We start from the raw sequence: 24,303 nt of genomic DNA on the forward strand, positions 1-24,303 counted from the left end.
TATCCGAACAAAGCCTTGGTAGTTGGTACACTGGTAGTGGGTACACTGAGATTCTCTTTACTTCTTAAATTCCTATTTCTTTAGCAATTAACTAGAATAGAGTATTGAGTATGGCCGAAACTGGTAATGGAAGATATCTTGAGGCAATGAATCAAAATGGAGCTCAAGGTCATCGAGATCAACGTAGAAATATAAAATTTTAAGTTAATTAAATTATTAGCTTAATTAATTTTAATTGACCAAGATAATCAAGATTAATGTAGAAGCATGAAATTTTTAGTTAATTAAATTATTAGTTTAATAAATTTTAATTTATCAATTAACTTATTTAAAGGTTATTAACAAGGAAGTGGCACGTGTTCTGAGCCGCGCCGTGGATACATAATTTCGGGCTCCTTATGTTCTTCTTCAAGCTTCCACTCCATTCGTCAATGTCTTGTTTCGCACTCGCAAAATGCTCCGTTATAGCCCCGTCTCTTTCTCTGCTACATCAAACTCGCAGAAGTAGAAGACCATTCTGTCTCAAAATGTCGGCAGAGTCACCGCCGCCCCTCACTCACTCCCTCGTTTTGCCCAGTCAACCCAGCCAACCCGTCCAGGTCGTCGCTGCCCCTGGCGTCTCCAATTCCGATTTCAGGCGAGTATTTTTATATATGTAATTTCTCATTTCCATTTTAATTTTTCTAGGCTAGTGTATATTTATTGAAATTTATCTTTTTTTTTTTTTTTTTTTTTTGGCTTGGGTTGGTTGCAGGAGTGCGATTGATTCATCACTGTTTAAGCAGTGGCTAAAGAACTTGCAATCTGAAACTGGGATTTTAGCTAGCGGCGCTTTTTTATTAAAGCGAGTACTTGTTCAGGTCTCCCTCTTAGTCTCTTAGTTTACAGATTTTTCATTTGTTCATCAATTTTTGATCCAGTAGAGATCATGCTTAATTGCACCTTCACGTTTATGGAAATGAAAAGGGGAAGGATTTCTTGAAGTGCTATTTCTTGGGACTGAATTGAGCTTTTGTTGGGGAACAATAATATGGTTCTTTTGTTTTGCTCTGGAAACATGTGAACCTGATTTCCAATTTTCTCTGCTGCCAATTTAATCCTTTATTAGATGAATGTATGCAAGATACAGTTAGAAATGTATCAATGACTTCACATAATGGCCGTGGTAAAATAAAACTGTCTTATTGTTCTTAATATGGCTTACTTATCCCTCACCATAACCATCAGCTGTGCTTTCTTTTGTCTCCTTGTTTATAAATATCGTGATTGATGGTATGCCATTGGTTTAGGGAGTGGATATGTTTGGACAACGCATTGGCTTTCTAAAATTCAAAGCAGATATTTTTTGTCAGCAAACAGGGAATAAGGTATTTGACCATCTCCCTGCATAAGTATGAATTTTCCCACATCTGGGATTGAGCCTAGCAAACATTATTACAAACAAGTTTTTCCTTTCGCTCCTTTTCTCTTTTCTCCTCTCTTTTTCCCTCTTCAACCTTTATGCAATGTTTAATCATTAGACACTCATGAATATCTAATGTTCATTATTGAATACGGTTTTCCTTTCCCATAAGATCCGTTAATCTTGTGGCTTACATGCTTTTTCACAGAGATGAAAAATAATAGTAACATGTTTCTGCTAGCCAGGTTTAATCTAGGATTGAAATATGGGGGGGCCAAGGATCTCAATTTTTACATTATAAATAACAAAAAGAACAATACGCAGCTTATATGGTTTTCTTAGTTAAATGTCTTCTCTTGTAAAAAATGCAAGCAGACTGTTGTATATGAAAACTCTGTCTATTTAGAATTTGTTAACCATCACATTATTGTACATGCATATTTGTATTTCGCTTATTTATTTTTGTATTGTTAGAAACATTATTGTGGAATAAGAATATAAATAGATGTAGTGCTAATAGTGTTTCCTTAAAAGAAAATCACAAAACTTTCACCTAATATGATCAAATTTGGGGAGCCAACTTTAGAAAATCCTAAAATTAATTGAATAAAAAGTTCAATTTATGATAGATATTTTGCAACTATGGGGGGAGGGCGGCTCCTTGGCCATTCCTCCACCCACACACAAATTTGTCTATGCTGCTAACAGTTTACGTGCAGAGCTATCAATGCTATGAACCCATATCTTTCTGTAAGGACTAAATCATGCTTAGGTTCCAGGTATAGTATTTGCAAGAGGACCAGCTGTAGCTGTGCTAATTCTTTTGGACTCTGATGGTGAAACTTATGCTGTTCTTACAGAACAGGTACTTTTGGCATTCTCATTACCTGAATTTCTTGAAGATCTAATGCAAATGAAAATAGATTGAAGTTAAAAGGATATAAATTTTGTGCTGCTACCTCATCCAAGCCCTCATGAATTTTCATTAACTTCTAAGGTTAGGGTCCCCACTGGGAGGCTTGTTTTGGAACTACCTGCTGGGATGCTGGATGATGACAAGGGTGATTTTGTTGGCACTGCAGTTCGTGAGGTCTCTTTTTCTCAGCATAACTAGTTCTCTTTGCTGAACAAATAATTTTGTTCTTAAGAAAACTGAAAGGCAAACCAAACAATGACAAACAAAAAGAAAGATTCTGTCTACACAGGGAGCCTAACTCATCTTGGAAGAGGAGATTGGGGCATTTAAGTGGATCTAAAAGTTTAGTATGGTTTCTAACATATGATATTTAGATGGCTTTGACAGGTTGAAGAGGAGGCTGGTATTCATTTGAATCTAGAAGACATGGTTGACCTCACAGCTTTGCTGGATCCATCCACTGGATGCAGAGTTATTCCTTCTCCGGTGTGTTGGCATACATTTTCATCCTTTTTTTTTGTTATGATATGTGGAAGAATTTGTTCCAAATAGAGATATTAAGAAACATCTTGAATTTTTCAGATTGTGATACAAACCTTTGGTTTTGTCAGAAGTCCAATAATGTACACCAAAATATAGGAGACTGATTTATTAAATTTAAGTGTTCTTAGAGAAGTATCTTCAGTGATTTAAGGACCTAGGAAGCTGTTTATGGGTTTGGGATTTTTATATTATTAAATTTAAGTGTTCTTAGAGAAGTATCCTCAGTGATTTAAGAACCAAGGAAGGAAGCTGTTTATGGGTTTGGGATTTTTATTAATTTGTGATTATCGAGCTATGATGGGTTTGAAAATAGTTTTAACTGGGAAACTGCATTTTGTGTTAAAGATGAAAAGAACAGGTGCTTGTATCTTTTAGAAAAAGAAGGGGTTGAATAAGTTTTACTTTGATATATGAACAATAAATGGAACTAACTGTTGAACATGTGTCAAGTCATGTGCTTTATTTAACATTTCATGTCCTTATTGTTGGTGGACTTGTCTATGCTATTTTTGGAATAGAATAGCTTGTTAACAAACCTGTGCTTGCAATGTGATTATTTAGAGTGAGTTCCAGTATCTGTAACATATGCAAGTTTCTTGTGAGTTATTGAATGCTTTGGAAATATCACATGCTTCGGAAATATCACATGCTTCACAATTTTTTGAGAACAGAAATAATTTTTGCAAAAGATACAATCTGAAACTTACTTGAGTTGTTTACCTCTCCATGATTAGGGAGGATGTGACGAAGAAATTAGTGTGTTCCTTTACAGAGGGTATGTTGATAAAGAAGTTATCACACAGCTACAAGGCAAAGAGACGGGCCTTCGTGATCATGGTGAGCTGATTAAGGTTCGTGTGGTTCCCTATGCTAAACTTTGGCGCATGACAGCCGATGCTAAGGTTTTAATGGCCATTGCACTTTATGAGATGGCAAAGAAGGAAGGACTATTGCCTTCCAAAATCCTATCTCCTAACTCCTCTATCTACTAGACAAGTTTCATTTTCTGGTTATTCAGTTTTATGTTCATGGATTTTGTTGGTCCAAGTCTCTAAGCGACCATTTTTGCGTTGACTAGTAAACTATAACAATTTTTCTTATGAGTGCTAGCGTCGGTCATTGGTGACATGATTGATGTACTTAGACCATTGATTAAGGCTATGATAGTAAATATGGTCTATGATTAAGGCTGTAATTTTTATCCAAAAACTTGTCTATAAACGAGTTGATAGAAATTAGAAAGACAAGAGATAGTGGTATTACTTCGAAACACAATTAAAACGCTCTTTAGAAGCATCTACAAAGAGGTCTTTACTTTGAGCTAGAATGTAGAAGGAAATTCTCTTTTGTGCATTGCGAGAGCTCATACGTATTTTCAAAAAATAGTTTTAAGTTGATTTAAAAAAAAAAAAAAATTTCCTTCCGATCACAATTTCAAATGAAGTCTTAGTTGGTTAAGGGTTGTTTCCCATATTAAACAGGAATTTAGTTACTAGGATTAACTTATCATTTAATCATTTTTAATTTTTTTTTATCTTTGATTAAATTTAGCATTTAATTATAAATAATAAATGTAATGTGTCTCGCATTGATAGGCAAAGTTAAAGGGTTCATGTATACACTTGCTTAAAAGTTATTTGGGGTATAAGATATGTTATACATTTGTCTAAATTCTAAATATATTCCACTGCCAATTTGCAGATTTAATAAGGAAATTACTTGTTTTTTTGAAATATCACTTTGAGATGCAATTTGAAAAAACACTAAAAATATTTTCAAATTTTTTATAATAAAAATATATTAAATGTAACTTAAATATAATTAATTTTGAACAACCATTACTCAAGGAATTCATGAATAAACACAACCAATTGCAATCAAACGAGTGGCCTGCACTTTTCATTATTTTTATTGCATAAAAAACCATAGTTGTTGCTTATATTTCAACTTGCCAATAGATGATAATACACGTAAAACAAGGAAACCTTCATTGGGTGATGTGGTCCGGTATGCGTCAGTTTACTGGAATTATCATTATCAAACCTTGCAGGTGACAAAATCTTTATTACTTGATTCCCATATGATGGTTCCATCACATGTGCATATCTTTTTGTAGTTCTCGCCAACTCCAGCACTTCTAGCAATTACTGCTGCCGTGAGACCTCCATCTGATTTATCTTCTGTTCCATATACTACCACTGATCTCCCAATAAGATCAACAACTATTCGCTTCTGTTTCACGCTGGCGAAGAAGGCTTCTCCTTTCTGGTAACCTCTAATGTTCCCAGGTCGCCAAGTGGCTGATAAATAAAGGAACATAGTTAGAGAATGCTTTGCGCTCATTTCATATAAATATTTTAGAGTAGTTTTACATTCACTTTATCTTTATATTTTAGTATATTTTATATTTTTAATTTTATTTTAATTTATTTGTTAACTTTAGTTATTTTATATTTGATTTTTATAATTTTGTTATTTTTAATAGATTTTTGTGGCAAATTGAAAGTTAAAAGGTGCATTAGGAAGTAATTTAAAGAAATTTGGAATCTTTTAAGCATAAAAAAAGTTGAAGAAATCAAGACTTTGAAGATTATGTAGCCAAAATTTACTTGAGATTTTGCTTATGATGTTGCTTAGGGTATGCCATATTGCCTAACTTTAAACCTAGGGCAAGCCACGAGTCAAGCACAGCTTAAATCTTACATATTCAATTTTTCATCCACAAACTTGTCGAGATTTTCTTAGAGCCCTATTTGAGATCTTGCTTAGGGTAACCAGTAGTGCTTAAGGTGTAACTTAGGTCAAGCTGGAAATCAAACATGAGTAGAAAAACTCATTTTATCCCAAACCTACCGAGATTTACTGAGGGTCTGCGTAACTTTAAGCAGACAGTGCATGCAGAGGCCGAAAATGACTGAATATGTTGCTTAGGGTAAGCAGTATCTTAAGCAGACTATCCGGAATGTGAACAGTTTTGCTGAGCTGGATATTTTTATACTTCATTTTCTATCCACTCCTTGGCTCTTATATATTTTTAAGGCAACTTTTAAAACCATATAAAAGCATCATTTTCTAGTTTTTGCCACAAGAAGTAACAATAAGAAAGAAAGGAAAGAAAAATTACAAAAATAGAAGGGAGGAGGACGTCATAAATTCTGAAGAAAATGAGCTGCTGTATCCATTTCTGGAAGATCCAGGACTCGATGTTTTGGGTTTTTCTATTTGTGTTTTTCTATTTTTAGTCCCCTTATCATGTTTTTTTCCCCACCAATTTCTCTTGTAAATACCAATATGAGTGAGTAGATTCTTTGGATTTTAGAGTTGGAAAATATATTTTAGATTAATTTGTGAATTTGGACTGGTTATTTTTATATTTTATAAAAATATAAGTTTTGATTCTTTTATTTTGTGCTTAATTTATTTGCCTAATGTTGGTACCCATTGGGTATTGTGTTAATCTTTAATTGAAGTGCTTAATTTACGTGAACAGCTTTGCTAACCTGAATATTTTTACACTTCATTTTTTATTCGCTCCTTTGCTCTTATCCATTTATAGGGCAACTTTTAGAATCATATAAAAGTATCATTTTCTAGTTTTTGCCATAAGAAGTAACAATAAGAAAGAAAGGAAAGAAAAATTACAAAAATAGAAAAGATGAGGACGCCATCAATTCTAAAAAAAAGGAGCTGCTATAGCTATTTTTGGAAGTTCCAAGACTCAGAATTTTGGATTTTGGGTTTTTCTATTTTTAGTCTCCTTATCATGTTTTTTTTCTTTTTTCCATCAATTTCTCTTGAAAATACTAATATGAGTAAGTAGAATATTTGAATTTCAGAGTTAGAAAATATATTTTAGATTAATTTATGAATTTGGACTGATTATTTTCATATTTTATATAAATATGAATTTTGATTCTTTATTTGTGTGCTTAATTTACTTGCCTAATGTTGGTACCCATTGTGTATTGTGCTAATCTTTATTTGAATAATCAAAAGATGAAGATCATTGATAGATAATCAAGGATTAAAACTTAAAATCACCTAGATTTAAAAATAAACTAAGATTTTAAGAGAATATATTGATTAATTATAAAACTTAATAGATTTTAAGTTAATCAAATATCGTATGAAAATAAATTTAATTTTCTTAAAATTCACTTTAATTTGCTTGAATAAAATATTAAAAAAATTTAAAATTAACCACCTTCAAATTCTATTTTTTTAAAAAAATTAAAATAATCAAGACAAAATTCAATTAATTTATACATAAACTCTAAACTCTAAAATTATTTTTATCATAATTAAATTTTAATTTAAATTATTCATTATTAATTTAATTTAATTATATTTAGATTTAAAATTTATTTATTTACTTTTTACTTATTTTAATTAAATTTATTAATTTTATTTTACTTATTTACATTTACAAATTATTCATAAAACATTAATTCAATCGCTTCATTCATAATTTGATATTCAAATCGTAATTACTTGATACGATCGTATACTTGCATATAGCATCACATTCATTTTATCTTTTTTATGTTATCACTTGTTAGTTTTACTTGGTAATTTGTTTCAGAAGATAAAACCATGACATATGAAGATGCAAATCTCTTTTTCAGATCCTCGTGCAGCAGGATTATACACCTTCCCAATGCTTGCTGCATCTCTTGTCAGATCAACATATTCATTAACAGTCCAACTGTGTTTCCCACGTGACAATCCACTAAAGTTGGCTTCAATCCTTGACAACTCCATATTCAATTGAGCAAAGCGAACCACACCAAAAATTTCTGGACTCTTGAATTCAGCAACAGCAGCAGACACTAAAAAGTCTGAGAAACAAAAGCAAAGTAAATTACTTCAGAAATCGTAATTACTTTTTGACAATATATAGAATTTGGCCTACTATGATGCATTTGCTCTTTAGAGGAGGTATAGAGAACTAAAAAAACTTGCGGACAAGAACAGCAAAAGCATATGACAACCAAAAGCCATTACACATAAACAAACAAAATGTTAATAGCCAATTGTTTATGAATCCAGTAGATAGTTCTTTCGCACTTGTTTACTTTTTGAAAGGCTTTAAGCATGTTAAGACTTTCTTTTAGTTAAAGCTTGAACTCAAAATGATCATAGTTTGAATTTCTCTGTGGGCTTTGTATGAATAGGTGTTTTAGAGATATAAAAACCTATTTTTGAGCCCTCACAAGCTTAAGCTTTAGGTTGAGTGATTCTTTTTACATAGAGAAGTAACCAATGCTGAAAAACAAGAGAATAACAGTGAAATTACTAATTAAACAATATTCCTTTTGCAAGAAATGGATCCAGGAAGTTTGCGTGTTCAATGAGGATAAAAGTTATGATCCTTCAAATTGCAGGTTCTTTCTATAGATTTCATTTTATGAGATATGAAAGGTTGTTTTCAGAAAAAGCTAGAAAGAGAATGTGTTGGCAAATGAACTTCTAAGGTATTTGTGAGTCTCAATAAATGAATTTTTGTCCAACATCTTGTGAAAAGAAGCATGAAGTATGGTACAACTAATAAAGGAGCTTGTATATTGAACTTTGGTTTCATCATGTTTTATAGGAAGATTTCAGGAATTAGAGTGTTGCAAACCGTAAGAAAATTACACTTCTATCACAATATTTAATTTTAAGTTTGCTCCAGAGCAGGCACACGATTAATAAAGCAAAAGAAGGGTAGAAACTAGAAATTATGTCCAGCAAACTCATTTGTAAACAGAAACACCTTGGCAGATAAGAACATCCAGAAGCTAGAATTATTAAAGCATCGTAAAAGAACCTACATAAATTCAGTTGACCAACCTTCAGGAACACCTTGCCCAATCAACCTGGCATTTCGACCTGTCTGCTCCAAAGCTTCGGTCATCGTCTTCACTGGTGAAGAACCAAGAACTCTTACCACTTGACTGCCCAAGTCCATCTCTACCATTTTCACTCCTGGAATTCTCCGCAAAATGGAAAATTTCACTTACGACAATTAAAGAATTTAAAAAGTAAAATATTAACCTATGCTTATACAATCATGATTGTTTTTGCAAAAAATAACATACCATTAACGGTCTGCAACTTATTCTCGACTGCATTAACACAACCTTCACACTTCATATCCACCATGAATTCTGTCTGTTATCAAATCAAGACCGAAAATTTCACAGATATCAACAGAATCACATGATAATTATCAATAAGATCCAAATCAGCTTAAATAGGATACAAATTAAAGCTGATAGAGGGAGTGAAACGTAGAATTTTGTTGAATAAATTAATCATGTTTTGTTTGACCAAGTATTATTAGTTTGTTCTAGTCTTTGGGTAGTTGCAGATTTTTTAGCAGATATTTTGCAATTCTGTTAGTCCTATTTCCCGTTGTAATCTTGCTATTTAAGCAAGTGATGAGCTGCTGAATAAAGATGTCTTTTTGACTTCCTCTGTTTATATCTCTGTTTTGCTCTGTTTTTTATTTAACAGTGGTATCAGAGCCTGGTCTTGAGAGTTAAACACGTGAGGTTTGAGCGAAACACGTAAGGGAGAGAATTTGAGAGTTTGCTGTAGCAAATGGCAGCAGAAAATTTTGTTCAACCAGCCATTCCTCGCTTTGATGGTCACTATGACCACTGGAGCATGCTTATGGAAAATTTCTTGCGGTCCAAAGAATATTGGACAGTTGTTGAGTCTGGGTTAGCAGACCCGGCAGCAGATGTTGTGCTATCAGATGCTCAAAAGGCAGAGCATGAGGCACTAAAGTTGAAAGATCTCAAGGCCAAAAATTATCTCTTCCAAGCGATTGATCGGTCAATCTTGGAAACCATTCTTAGTAAAGACACTTCCAAGCAAATTTGGGATTCCATGAAAAAGAAGTATCAAGGGACTTCAAAGGCAAAGAAAGCACAGCTACAAGCGCTTCGTGCCGATTTTGAAACATTAAAAATGATGACAGGAGAATCTGTTTCAGATTATTTCTCACGGACTATGGCAATAGCAAACAAGATGCGTATACATGGTGAAAAGATGGAAGATGTCACCATTGTTGAGAAAATTCTACGCACTATGACTTCAAAATTCAACTATGTTGTTTGTTCAATTGAGGAATCCAAAGATACCAGTGAACTTTCCATTGATGAATTGCAAAGTTCATTGCTGGTTCATGAGCAGAAAATGAATCGTCAACACACTGAGGAGCAAGCTTTACAAACTTCTTCCAGTAATCACTCTTCAGCATCAAGAGGTGGTCGCGGAAGAGGTAGAGGCCGAGGAAGAACCAGAGGAAGAGGCAGAAACAACAACAATTATGGTGGAGGGAGGAACTCAGATAATTTTGTTCAAGAAAGAGGAAAAGATGATGACCACTCAAAGGCAAAGTATGTTGACAAATCTAAAGTTGAATGCTATAGATGTCACAGGTATGGCCATTATCAATCTGAATGTCGAACTAATTTGAATAGAGATGGTGGACGGCAGTCAAATTTTGCAGAAAAGGAAGAGGATTCTGAAATCACTCTTCTAATGGCATACCAAGCATTAAATCAGACAGAGGAGGATACTAAACAAAATATTTGGTATCTTGATACTGCAGCTAGCAATCATATGAGTGGTAACAAGTCTGTTTTCTCTTTCTTGGATGAATCATACCAAGATTCTGTGAAATTTGGAAATAATTCTAGAGTCTCAATCATGGGAAAGGGACAAGTAACTATTCAAACCACAAGGAATGTTACTCACAAAATTTCTGATGTCTTTTATGTTCCAGATTTAAAGACCAATCTTCTCAGCGTTGGTCAATTGCAAGAAAAGGGGTATGAAATTCAAATTAAGGATGGCATATTCCGGCTTCTGGATGATAATTTGGGCTTAATTGCTCAGGTCAAAATGACAACGAATAGAATGTTTCCTCTTCATTTAAATCATGTTGATAATTCATGCTTCTTGGTGAAAGAAGGAGATGAAGCCTGGTTATGGCACTTTCGTTATGGACATCTAAATTTTGGTGGATTAAAAACCCTGCAGCAAAAGAACATGGTAATTGGCCTTCCTCAAATTACACCACCTTCTCAAATTTGTGAAGATTGTGTCGTGAGCAAACAACATCGTAATTCATTTCCACAAGGAAAATCAAAGAGAGCAAAGGCTGCTCTGGAACTTGTTCATTTTGACATTTGCGGCCCAATAACACCATGTTCTAATGGAGGTAAATGTTATGTAATTACCTTCATCGACGATAATACACGGAAAATTTGGGTGTATTTTTTGCAGGAAAAATCTGAAGCTTTTGAAGCTTTTAAAAGCTTTAAAATTCTTGTTGAGAAGGAGGTTGGAAGTCCAATTAAAGTTCTTCGAACAGACCGTGGGGGTGAATATAACTCACATGAATTTGAAAATTTTTGTGAGGTTCATGGAATAAAAAGACAACTAACAGCAGCCTATTCACCTCAACAAAACGGAGTTTGTGAAAGGAAAAACCGCACTATTATGAACATGGTGCGAAGTCTTCTAAAGAGTAGTAGCGTCCCCAAGAATTTCTGGCCTGAAGCTGTCAATTGGAGCATTCACATTCTGAACAGAAGTCCCACGTTTGCTGTTAAAAACATGACTCCGGAAGAGGCTTGGAGTGGACAAAGACCAGCAGTAGATCATTTTAAAATTTTTGGGTGCATTGCATATGCACATGTTCCTGATCAGAAGAGAAAGAAACTAGATGACAAAGGGGAGAAATGCATTTTTCTTGGTGTTAGTGATCAATCAAAAGCTTATAAACTTTACAATCCTAACACTAAGAAAATTATCATTAGCAGGGATGTAGTTTTTGATGAGAAGAATTTCTGGTCATGGGACGAAATTGTTACTTCAGTCAAAATTCCAACCAATTTTGATGGAGAAAATGAAGAAGAAGTTCCTACTGCTGTCTCTGGAAATTCCCAAAATGACGTTGACGATGTTCCGAATTCTAATCTTGCACCAATTATGGAGGCAGAAACTGAAACTCCAACAAATTCACGTGCTCAACGTATTCGGAAAAGGCCAGCTTGGATGTCAGACTATGAGGTAACAGGAATTGATATTTCTGAAGATCCTCTCACCTATCTTGCTCTGTTCTCAGATTGTGATCCAACAAATTTTGAAAGTGCTGTCAAAGATGAAAAATGGCGAGAGGCAATGGATCAAGAAATTACAGCAATTGAAAAAAATGATACATGGGAGATTTCTGATCTTCCAACTGGACACAAAAAAATTGGTGTCAAATGGGTTTATAAAACCAAATTGAAGGAGAACGGAGAAGTTGATAAATACAAGGCGCGGCTCGTGGCGAAAGGCTACAAGCAAGAATTTGGCGTGGATTATAAAGAAGTCTTTGCTCCTGTAGCAAGACTTGATACAATCAGATTGGTGATTGCAATGGCTGCTCAAAATTCATGGCCCATTTTCCAGTTAGATGTAAAGTCAGCCTTTCTACATGGAAACTTACAAGAACAGGTATTTATCGAACAACCTCCCGGTTACATTAAAGTTGGTGAAGAACATAAAGTTTACAGATTAAAAAAGGCTCTATATGGACTTAAGCAAGCACCTAGAGCTTGGTATAGTCGTATAGATGCCTATTTTCAAAGGGAAGGTTTTCGAAAATGCCCATATGAGCATACTCTTTACATAAAGTGTGGAGATGGAGGGAAAATGTTATTTGTATGCTTATATGTAGATGATTTAATATATACTGGAAATGATGGAGTTATGTTTGAGAATTTTAAAAGATCCATGATGCTTGAGTTTGACATGTCTGATCTTGGAAGGCTGCATTATTTTCTTGGCATAGAAGTAGTGCAATCTGCTGATGGAATATTTATCTCTCAAAAGAAATATGTTCAGGAGATATTAGATAGATTTCAAATGAGCAATTGCAATTCTGTTACTACACCATCAGATGTTGGGTTGAAGCTCACAAAAGATCAAGATAACAAGAAGATTGACAGCACTCTTTTCAAACAAATTGTTGGAAGTTTGATGTATTTGACAGTAACAAGGCCGTACATCATGCATGCTGTGAGTGTTATCAGCAGATACATGGAGAACCCCATTGAATTACATCTTTTAGCTGCGAAGAGGATTTTATGCTACTTAAAAGGTACAATTAATTTTGGGGTGTTTTACAAAAAAGGTGAAAAATCAGAATTGGTTGGATTCACTGACAGTGATAATGCTGGAGATTTGGATGACCGGAAGAGTACTTCGGGTTATGTTTTTATGTTGAGTTCAGGTGCAGTCTCATGGTCGACAAAGAAGCAACAAATTGTCACATTATCTACAACCGAAGCGGAATTTGTGACTGCTACTGCTTGTGCTTCACAAGCAATTTGGTTGAGAAATATTCTTGTTGAGCTGAAATTTAAACAAGAAGAAGGAACTATAATTTATTGTGACAATAGTTCTGCCATAAAATTGTCTAAAAATCCCGTTTTACATGGGAGAAGCAAGCATATTGATGTGAAATTTCATTTCTTAAGAGATCTCAGCAGTGAAGGAGTAATTCAGATGGTCTATTGTAGAAGTGAAGATCAGTTAGCTGACATATTTACAAAAGCCCTTAGATTTCCAATTTTTGAGAAGCTTAGAAGACTACTTGGAGTTTGTTCAGTTTGAGAGAGGGTGTTCCTTTGTTAAACTGACATCAGTTTAAGAGAGGGAATGTTGAATAAATTAATCATGTTTTGTTTGACCAAGTATTATTAGTTTGTTATAGTCTTTGGGTAGTTGCAGATTTTTTAGCAGATATTTTGCAATTCTTAGTCCTATTTCCTATTGTAATCTTGCTATTTAAGCAAGTGATGAGCTGCTGAATAAAGATGTCTTTTTGACTTCCTCTGTTTATATCTCTGTTTTGCTCTGTTTTCTATTTAACAAATTTAACGTACAAGTAGCTCGGGCAAGACTGCTTCTTCCTGCAAAACAAAATGAACAAGATTCGTAATTTAGAGCTCAGTAAAAAAAAATTTTGACATAAAAAGAAATGGGAAGATATTAAATCGGAAACCTGAGAGGTGTGTTTGCGATCAAATGCGGGTGCGTCCATGCCAACAGCAGAAGGAGGCTGAGCCAAGCTTTTGACTAGGCGAAAGCGAGTTGGTGGGTGAAGGGACGAAGAGGAGATTGAGAGAAAAGAGAGGTTATGGGGTTTGGGATTGGTATAAGAAGATTGAGAGGAAGAGACAGCAAAGGGCGCTGGTAAAACAGAGGCTGCTATGCCAGTCGTTTTGTAGCTGTTGTCACTGCCCTTAGCCCTTAGAAATGCCATTTTATTGTGTTGTAGGCTGCCTTATGTTGTCTTTCTAGTTCTGTTTTTCTTACGTGCGTTAAGGTAGATTATAATTTAGCGTGTCAGATTTAGTGAAATTTCATGATAGTTCATATTTTTTAAAATAGATTAATTTTTTTTAATTCAAATATAAAATTTATCTAGAATATTGTTAAAATAAAATGATAATAGGACGAAAAATTGGATTAAAGAATTAATCTATAAATTTATTTAAATATTAAAAGCTGAATAAACAATTTTTAAAAATACAAAAAATAATATATAGATAATATTTTTTCAATTTCTTTTTTATTTTAGTGAAGTCAAGGTCAACAACTGCCAGGATGGACCTGGGGAATTACCACTGTTATAATATTAGCAAGTTGATACATCAAAATGCCAATGCATCGTAGAAAGATGGCTCCAATTGAAAAGCCCAGTCCGGTTAATTAGAGCTGAGAGCTTATTTATTTTTTTTATTAATGAAAATTTAATTAGGATAGTGATATAGAAGACCTCAAAATGGATCTGGATGGGACCTATGCATCCGAACTATGATCCGAACATTTAATGGATTTGAGTTCAAAGGCGATCTTTAAAGCTGTCTAAAATATTTATTTTTTAAAAATCGAATGAATAGAGAGATTGGCACCTCGTAGAGCTTGGATTAGCTACAGATCACACTACTAATCACGCCTAATTTATAGTATATTTTCAAGACGCGGCCGTTATAACTTAAATAGAGAATTCATGAAGATCTAACCGAAATTTTATATAATTACCATTACATTTTTTATACAACACAAAGCAAAGATCCAGAACAAGATACGTTACAAATTCTCCTCATAGCATTGTTCAATACTTCTTTTATTGGGATGACTGACTTGAGCGTCGGAATCACTGATAACTAGCCACCGACATTCATCTGGTTTTTTATTTTCAGGTTACCCTCAGTCTAACTAAAAGAAGCATATCTAGTGTCCAAAAGATCCACGGAAAGATCATGATTTGTAATACACAAATTATCTATTTTAAGATTATTCAATTATTTATAATGATAAAAGGAGATAACTACCTTCTAATATATAATACTTAAATTATTATTGTGGCTCCATTAAATTTAAAAAATAAAAATTTAATTTCTCTGAGAGCATTTTATGAATGATATTATTGAATATATTATAAAATAATGTATATTTTTTGAAAATTAAAATAAGGTATATTTAAGATTGAAAAAATTCATCTCCATATATTAAAATTCGTAAATTGATTAATAAATAATTATAATAGTAAATAAATATGTTAAAATAAAAATAAATTAACAGATTAAACCAGAAATATTTTGAAGGACTATTGAATAAATAATTATTTTTAATAAAAATATCAAATTTTGGTAACTTTTTTTTTTTGAAAAAAAAAAATTAGAGTAATATTTTTTGGTATAATTGATTTTGATTGAAATTAAGACTCTAATGTTATTGAATTAAATTAAAATTTATTGATAAAAAAATAACTTATATAAGTAATAAAAAAAAATCATAAATCAAGTTAGGGGAGGGATGCCCTTGTGGGCTAAGGCTCTAATTTATATAAGTAATAAAAAAAAATCATAAATCAAGTTAGGGGAGGGATGCCCTTGTGGGCTAAGGCTCTAAACCTTACATTGAGAGTATGGATGCCTCAGAAGTGTTAGTGGGTGAGAAACCCTCCTTCTATTTGAGCTTGTTAATATGGCATATGCAGTTTGGGACATTTCCAAAATTACTTTGAGCCATTAACAGATTTTAGATCCGTAGCATATACTGATTCCTAAAGCCTAACTGCCTTTCCACACATGGAGACACGGGCACTTGGCAGTGAATGAGAGAGTTTTGGCTAGATTTTTTTGAGCTTAAAACAAATATCAGTTAAAAACCAAGCCATCCTCTGTTAAATCAGAGGTTACAAATACTTATAAAATATGAAGAACAGCTGGCTAAATTTTTTAAATGTCAATCTAAGAAAGAAAATCCATATGGGATATGTTCTTAATTATACTGTTATAACAAGCACGCAAATCTAAGGAACACACGTAAATTGCATAATCATACAGTATAGAAAAGAGAAAAAGAATAACACATGATTTAATATGATTCAACATGATTCAATCGTAAGTTTACGTCCACGGACAAGATAAGAGAAAAAAGCTCCACTATGATGAAAAGAGCAAGATATAATCATTCAGAACTCTCAAGCCCTAACCCCAATATGTTTTTTGAATATCTCACAACTCTGCCACAAATGGTAGTATATTACAATATTTATACTGGTCTATATAAAGATATTGGTGGTGGGCTTCAGGCTCGGGCCTATCGACCCTTGCCTTTCGCTATCATCACAGATCTCACTTTTTATCCCAATCGGGTCACAGCGTGAAACTTTCGGGTCGGATCACAATTCGGATCCATGAAGATATATCTAAAATTCAAGCCACATAAAAAAATAACAAATCTTCTACTTGGCTTGAATTTCCTCAATCATAAACAAAATAACTGCAAACACTCTGTCTTACCATATGCACTCGCAAGGGCATTACTGAGCACTACAAACAATAACCAAGTCTAGGCAATGCCTAAACTTGCTGACTGGGACTTCCTTGGTCATCATATCTGTTGGATTATTATGTGTAGAGACTTTCTGCATAACTACAGTCTCCTGAGATATAATGTCTCAAATGAAGTGATATCTAATAATAATGTGCTTAGTTTGCTCATGGTACATTTGATTCTTTGTGAAATGTATTGCACTCTGGCTGTCACAAAATACTATTGGCTTATTCTGTATCAACCCAAGATCACCCATCAAATCTTGTAACCATAAAGCTTCCTTTACTGTTTCTGGTAAGGCCATATATGTAACACCCCTATTGGTCTAGCATGGTATATTTTACTGTTCCGGTGACCAGTGTCGGTTCGGACAAGTAAGAGAATTAGAACCATATCTAAGACACCTAGATAAGTCCTGAACGTAAAAAATTAGTAATAGCCAAATAGTTAAGTATAAATAAGAAAAACAGAACACAAGAGCGATGGGTGACCTTCCCGGGAAATGACTGCGAGGTCAGTTTAAACTCAAATTTCAAACTAGAAAATGTGACGCCGCGGTCTTTAAGACTATTGTGAATACAGTGGAAAAGAGAAATCACAAAAAAGAATTGTTAAACAGGTCAAATAATTAGGTCAGGGATCCAGAAGAAATATTGAATTACTTGCAAACTGGATCGAACCAGCGAGAGGTAATTTGGTCAATTCATCCCTAGAGCTGACTCCTGACCTAACTGTCCAATAAAATTGGAGAAAAGAAAATTTTGGGATCAAGAATTAAATTAAAGAACTAGTGGAAAAATAATAAATACAAAAGAAAAAGGAAAAAGAAAAAGGTTTATTTACATCATGCATGACATAAGCATGATGCAATAAATCTAATATTTAAATAATTAAAATTTTGGGGATAAATCCTAATAATTAAAAGACAAAATAAAAAGAAAAAAAATTGATTTCTTCTTCCTCATATGTGAGCCGTCCCACCTCTCTCACTTCTCTCTCTCAAAAACTTCATTGAAGCCCACTTTGAGCTTGAGAAAGCCTAAATCCAAGCACCTAATTCCATAAATTGCTCCATTAAATCTTGTCTTTGGACCTTGCTAAGCAACTTAGGAGCAAAAAGAAGAAATGAATCAAAGATTTGAGAAGAAGAAATTTTGTCTAAACAAGGTTAGTAATCTAAACTTGAAAATTTGTAGTTAAATGATTATGTTCTAGTTTAATTAACTTAGAAATTGTGTAAAATCAAATAAAAATAATTGTTGAGGGACAAAATAGAAATTTCAGCCAGCTAGGGTTAGGGCTTGAAATGAATGGTTATTTGAGGTGAATGAGGTGTATAGATCATGAATGTACTTTTTGAAATGCATTAGATTGAACTTTATGTAATTTAGGGTTTTGAGCTTGTGAAAAATTGGAGAAAAAGTTGAGAATTGGTCAATTGATATAGTTGACCTTATTTGAGTTGAGAAATGATCAATTGTGACTATTTGTGGTGTGTATGAATTGTTGGAACCAAGTTCTAATTCGGATTAGTCAGGGTCAATCATGTAGGCTGCTTGACCTAGGTCCCTTTTAAGGACCAAAACTGAAAAATTACCAACCAATTGGTGTGAGGCCAATTGGGAATGAAACTAGACACAAAATGACACATTTTTTATTTAGGAATTATGCCCAGAAAGTGACTATAACTTAGTGAACAATTAGGCCAAATCTGGAATTGGGCACACTGCCCTATACAAAAATGACCAAATGAACAGTGGTTACGTAAATGACCATAACTTGGTCTAAAAATATTCAAATTACCTGAATTTTATACCGATAGAAATCTGAGACATAGCCCTACAACTTTCATGAAGAAAACAAACCCAAATTGTGATCATAACCTGTCCAAAAACTCACCTGCAATCAATGTATAAAAACTGTCATTATCCAGTAAATGCTCAGAATTCTGGGTAACACCAAATCTGGCCAGACATGTTCAAATGGCCATAACTAAGGCTACAAAACTCCAAATGGAGTGATTCAAAAAGGAAAATAAAGTTAAGACAATAAGGAACAACTTCTATGAAGAAAACTTAGCTAAATTACCATAGCAACTTGACCAATGGAACAGTGTTAAATAGGGCACCAAATCTGAAACTTTGAAAGTTTCACCTAAGAAACTTAAAGTTTGATAAAACAACCAAAACCAATAAATTAGGTAACCAAAATGTGGTATGTGGGTGAAATTAGAATTTCTATACCTATTAAGCATTAGAAAGTCAACAAATTGACTTGAATAGTATTGTGAATAGTAACCCCGAAATACAAATTTTAAAGAAGGTCATGTTAAGCATATTAAAGTTAGATATAAATAGATTTGAATTTATTTTTAGACTTATGACAAATTATGATACTGAAACACTGTAAAACTGTGTGTTTCAGTGGAAAAGAATACCGGGAAAGAATCCGAGGCATCGAGTCAAGGCCAAGAGGCGACTCGCATAAGGTTTGTGCACAACATAAAAATTGTCTTTAAATTTTCTTTTGCAATTTGTGTGAAATTAATTATGATTTAATTGTATTGAAAATTGTGATTGAAAGGAATAATATGCTTTTGACTTAAATTGTTGAAAGTTTACTTGTATGTGTTTGAAATGACAATAAATGCTTAGTAAATTGCTAAGACAGTTTTGAAACCACAGTGTTATGACCATATATTTGAATACCTCATTAGCATGACTAGTAGGAGGAAATAGTTTTGAATTTTGATTCCTTATCTGGCTGAAGTGTTGAGGTGTGCGCGAGTAGAAGAAGAAATTTGAATGAGTACCCATAGTTTGAGCTAGCTAGCCTTGTGATTTCTCATAAGCCTCTAGCTTTTGAGATGAATATTATTCTGAATGGCATGATATAACTGTGTGTTTTTATGAAATCTGTTTTGAGACTATTTTGACTAAAATTGTAAAATTGTGTTTTGTATATGTTTTTCATGTTCAGTTCAATATTTGAATAAATGTGATTTGAATTATGTATAAACTGTTATTTTAGTATGTTGTGCACCACTGAGTCATAGTACTCAGCAATGGCTGTTATTGCTGTTGCTGATATAGAGACTAAGGAGCAGCAGAGTGAACTGCTGAGGATCTTGGAGCCACATTCCTAAAGTTTTGTCGGGTATATTTTATACCTTGATTGTAATATTTATTTTGGTGTATGTAAATATATGTACATGTATAAACTGGTCATGAGCAGTTGTATAGAGTTTGTAATAATATTAGTTTGGATTTTCTCATGTATATTTTGGATGATGAATGTAATTTTGATTTTACTTTAATGAAAAATGAATGAAGTTATTTAGTGATATATTTTGAAGACTATTGATATGAGAATTATTTTGAATTTTGGAGTAGGGAAAAATTTGTTGTTGATTTTGTTGTGGTAGTGTTTGATTTGATAAAATGAGATATTGGAAGTGTTTTTACAGAATTTTGAAGAACTGTTTTATTAAAATACAGACTGCACTCTGTCGAAATTTTTCCAAAAATTTGCGTAAAAACAAAATGGACAAAAATTTTGAACTAGTTTTTAAACTTCTATTAAATGTAAGAAAATGCTCACCACTTCCAAAAAGTAAGAAAATGGTTTTTAAAATCCCTTGTAGGGTACTTAATGAGTTATCGGTAGGTGAAGTTCGGTAGTTCATTAGGTATTCTACGGGATCATGTTATGCCTTACAGAGGAATAAGGTGTGACATGTTTTAGTGGTATCAGAGTGAATTTTTAAAGTATGTTTTAACTTGTGAATTTGTGTCTTTTCTTTGCTAAGTACAATTGCTCAATGTCCTTATTTGTTACATACAGTGCATTACATCATAAATATGAACTAACGGAGGGAATCTCCTTGTGTTATTTGTTCAGGAGATATCTTAACTACAATTTGAAATGAAAGATGGGGATCGCTTTGTTGAGCAATCGGTAGAGGCTGAGTCCCAAGGGGAAGCCCAAGCTCTGCAAAATGTTAGTGGGTCAGTGGCACCAGCCCCACAAATGCCGCAGTTTCCTACACAATTCGCCCAGCAAATGGCTGCTATGTTTCAACAGATGGCTGGGGGTATGCCTGCTCAAGGTCCACCCTAGACTTCTGTGGTGCAACCTCAGGCTCCAGTCAGACAGTATGATAAGCTGTTGAAATATGGGGCGACAGAATTCAAGGGTACAGTAGACCCTTTAGAGGCAGAGTAGTGGCTAGAGAGGATGGACCGAGTGTTTAAGAAACTGCACTGCCCCGATGAACTGAAATTTGAGTATTCGGTATCGCTACTGTAATGGGATGCGTATGACTAGTGGAAGACCACCCCCCACAGCTTGGCAGAACCACTAGTATTGACCTGGGATGACTTCATCAGAGAGTTCAGACAGAAATATGTCCCAGATGTATGTGGATCAAAAATTGCAAGAATTTCTGAGTTTAAAGTAAGGCAACAGATCAGTGGCAGAGTATAAGAGGGAGTTCTCCCGCTTAAACCACTATGCTGGGAGTCTCCTATCTACCAGCAAAGAAAGGTGCAAGAGATTTGAGACTGATTTGAAGCCCAGTCTAAGGAGGCAAGTAGTGGGATTCAGACACAATAACTTCTCTGAGCTCATCTCTCAGACACTTGAGTTAGAAAGAATTGAATTAGAAGCGACACCAGTGAAAGAGAAATCTGAGAAGACTGAAAAATCAGAGAAAAATAAAGGTAAAAAATCAGTTGAGCAAAGTTCCAGTGGCAATACTAGAAAAAAGGAAGAAATTTGGGGGACCAAGCAGAGGTAGAGGTGGGAGGTTTGGAAGGGGCAGATTCTCTGGACAGAAACCCCATAGATCTGGTCAACAGTTGACCAGGGGTTTATATCTTCCCTGCCCCTGTGAGACCTGTGGCAAGACTCATGGGGGAGAATGTTATTGGGCAACAAGAGCTTGCTTTAGCTGTGGAGGCAAGGGCCATCTTGCTAAGGACTGCACTAGTGCCCCTAGATTTGGTCCAGCTCCTACTACTGCAGAAGGATCCATTCAGAGTCCTGCTATTAGAGATTCACAACCGGTTAGCAGAGGAAGAGGTAAAGGTAAAGGCAATGCTTCTGGCAGTCAGGGTATCGTTAGCCAATCACCACAAGGGAGTGCTCCAGTCAGGGTTTACACAATGAGACAACGGGAAGAGGCTGAGACTTCTGATATTATAGCCGGTACATTCTCTATCTCTGATCAAGATATATTTGTACTGTTTCATCCAGGTTCTACCCACTTGTATGTTAGTGCTAGCATAGTTAGTTCTCTTACTGTTCTGTGTGCCAAAATGGATTTTGAAGTGCTAGTAACTAGTCCGTTAGGACAAGAGGTCTGGGTCAATAGAATGTATAGAGATTGTCCTTTGGTGATCCAAGGACACACTTTTCTGTTAGATTTGATTGAAATGCCCTTCAGAGATTATGATATCATCTTGAGCATAGATTGGTTAGCCAGGCATTACGCCATGATTGACTGTAGATTGAAGACAGTCACTTTTGATCTCTCTCTGTACGGTGATGTGGTAATACATGGGAAGAGGCAGTTACTACCATCAAACATCATTTTGGCTGCACTAGCCACAAGGATGATCAGAAAGGGGTGTAAAGCATACTTGGCACATGTGATAGACACCCAAGTGGGGAGTCCAGCACTGAGGGACATTCCTACGGTATGTGACTTTCTGGATGTGTTTCTTGATGAATTGCCAGGGTTACCTCCGGAAAGAGAGGTGCAGTTTGAGATTGATGTTATGCCTGGTGTGGACCCAATCTCCATAACACCATATATAATGGCACCAGTAGAATTGAAAGAGTTGAAAGTGCAGTTGCAAGGGCTTTATCCGCCCTAGTGTGTCACCTTGGGGAGCGCCAGTGTTATTTGTTAAGAAGAAAGATGGCACTCTCCGGTCATGCATTGACTATCGACAGTTGAATAAGGTGACAATAAAGAACAGATATCCATTACCCCGTATTGATGACTTGTTTGATCAGTTGAGAGGTGCAGCTGTGTTCTCCAAAATTGACCTGAGATCAGATTATTATCAGCTGAAAGTACAAGAGCAGAGTATTCCTAAAACTGCCTTTAGAACTCGCTATGGCCATTATGAATTCTTGGTCATGCCATTCGGGTTAACTAATGCTCCGACTGCTTTTATGGATCTGATGAACACTATCTTTAGACCATACCTCGACCAGTTTGTTGTGGTATTCATAGTTGATATATTGGTCTATTCGAGGAGTACAGAAGAGCATGATAGACATCTGCGGATTGTACTATAGACTTTGAGGGAGAAACAACTATACACCAAATTGTCGAAGTGTGAATTTTGGCTGAAGGAAATATCCTTCTTAGGGCACATAGTATTGGCAGAGAGCATCAAGGTAGATCCAAGTAAGATAGAAGCTATCCTTAATTAGAGACCACCCAGAAATATCACGGAGATTTGCAGTTTTCTGGGTTTAGTTGGATACTACCGCTATTTTGTGAAAGAGTTCTCCATGTTGGCATCTCCATTGACTAAGCTACTTCGAAAAGATGTGAAATTTCAATGGACGGATAAACACCAACAGAGTTTTGATGAGTTGAAGAGATGTTTAACTGAGGCTCCAGTCCTTACTTTACCTATCCCGGGTAAAGACAGTGACGCTTCTCACAATGGGTTAGGCTGTGTACTGATACAAGAGTGGAATGTCATTGCCTATGCATCACGCCAGCTAAAACCACATGAGAGGAATTATTCGACACATGACTTGGAGCTAGCAGCTATTGTGTTTGCTCTTAAGATCTGAAGACATTATTTGTATGGGGAGAAGTGCTACATCTACACAGATCATAAGAGTTTGAAGTATCTGGACACTCAGAAGGAGTTGAATTTGAGACAGAGGAGATGGTTAGAGTTGATAAAAGACTATGATTGTTTGATAGACTATCAGCCAGGGAAAGCTAATGTGGTGGCTGACACCTTAAGTCGCAAGACTATGGCAAGTCTATGGGTTTCTCATTTGTCTATGGTATATGAGTTAAGAGTATTGCATGCCAGCTTAGAGATTAATGATGAGGGGCAGACAGCAGTTGCATGGCATGTACAGCCAGAGTTGATTGATCAGATTAGAATGACTGCTCAGAATGATCAGAAGTATTAGAAGCTGTTAGAAGAAGTTAGACAGGGCAAGAAACCAGAATTCTCAGTAAGAGATGACGGTCTATTGCTTCACCAGGGCAGAATATGCATTCCTAATGATGTTGATTTGAGGCATATCATTTTGAAGGAAGCACATGAGTCTCCTTTTGCTATACACCCTGGTGGCACAAAAATGTATAGAGGGCTGAAAGAGCATTACTGGTGGATGGGTATGAAAAAAAATGTGGCAAAATTTGTTTCTAAATGCCTAACTTGTCAGCAAGTGAAGGTAGAGCATCAAGTACCAGCTAGGTTGTTACATCCACTACTAGTATCGGAATGGAAATGGGAGAGAATAACTATGGATTTTGTGATGGGACTTCCGAGGACACAGA

General features: G+C 34.8%; 1 protein-coding gene and 1 pseudogene across 2 annotated transcripts; one reads left to right on the top strand and one right to left on the bottom strand.

The window, feature by feature from the left end:
* The first annotated feature begins 355 nt into the window (after positions 1-355).
* On the top strand, positions 356-4,070 carry LOC110645498 (nudix hydrolase 14, chloroplastic). Of its 2 annotated transcripts, XM_021798702.2 has the most exons (7): positions 357-637; positions 755-860; positions 1,290-1,367; positions 2,175-2,267; positions 2,400-2,492; positions 2,706-2,804; positions 3,596-4,070. In XM_021798702.2, the coding sequence occupies exons 1-7, from the start codon at positions 399-401 to the stop codon at positions 3,851-3,853; spliced, it is 966 nt and encodes a 321-aa protein (XP_021654394.1). In that variant the 5' UTR covers positions 357-398; the 3' UTR covers positions 3,854-4,070. The 2 variants fall into 2 exon arrangements, with proteins under 2 accessions (XP_058009594.1, XP_021654394.1); XM_058153611.1 differs by lacking the exon at positions 1,290-1,367 and having other exon boundaries at positions 356-637.
* A 138-nt stretch (positions 4,071-4,208) lies between these two features.
* On the bottom strand, positions 4,209-14,195 carry LOC110644910 (copper chaperone for superoxide dismutase, chloroplastic/cytosolic-like; annotated as a pseudogene).
* Positions 14,196-24,303: the final 10,108 nt, after the last annotated feature.

The sequence above is a fragment of the Hevea brasiliensis genome, chromosome 9, assembly GCF_030052815.1.
Source record: "Hevea brasiliensis isolate MT/VB/25A 57/8 chromosome 9, ASM3005281v1, whole genome shotgun sequence".
Taxonomy (NCBI): domain Eukaryota; kingdom Viridiplantae; phylum Streptophyta; class Magnoliopsida; order Malpighiales; family Euphorbiaceae; genus Hevea; species Hevea brasiliensis.

What these genes read in the sequence shown, in the direction of transcription:
- LOC110645498 (XM_021798702.2), top strand. Translation starts at nt 399, where the DNA reads ATGTTCTTCTTCAAGCTTCCACTCCATTCGTCAATGTCTTGTTTCGCA. An exon ending in GTCAGCAAACAGGGAATAAG is followed by an intron (nt 1,368 to 2,174) that starts GTATTTGACCAT and finishes AATCATGCTTAG; the next exon opens with GTTCCAGGTATAGTATTTGC. An exon ending in ATGCTGTTCTTACAGAACAG is followed by an intron (nt 2,268 to 2,399) that starts GTACTTTTGGCA and finishes TTAACTTCTAAG; the next exon opens with GTTAGGGTCCCCACTGGGAG.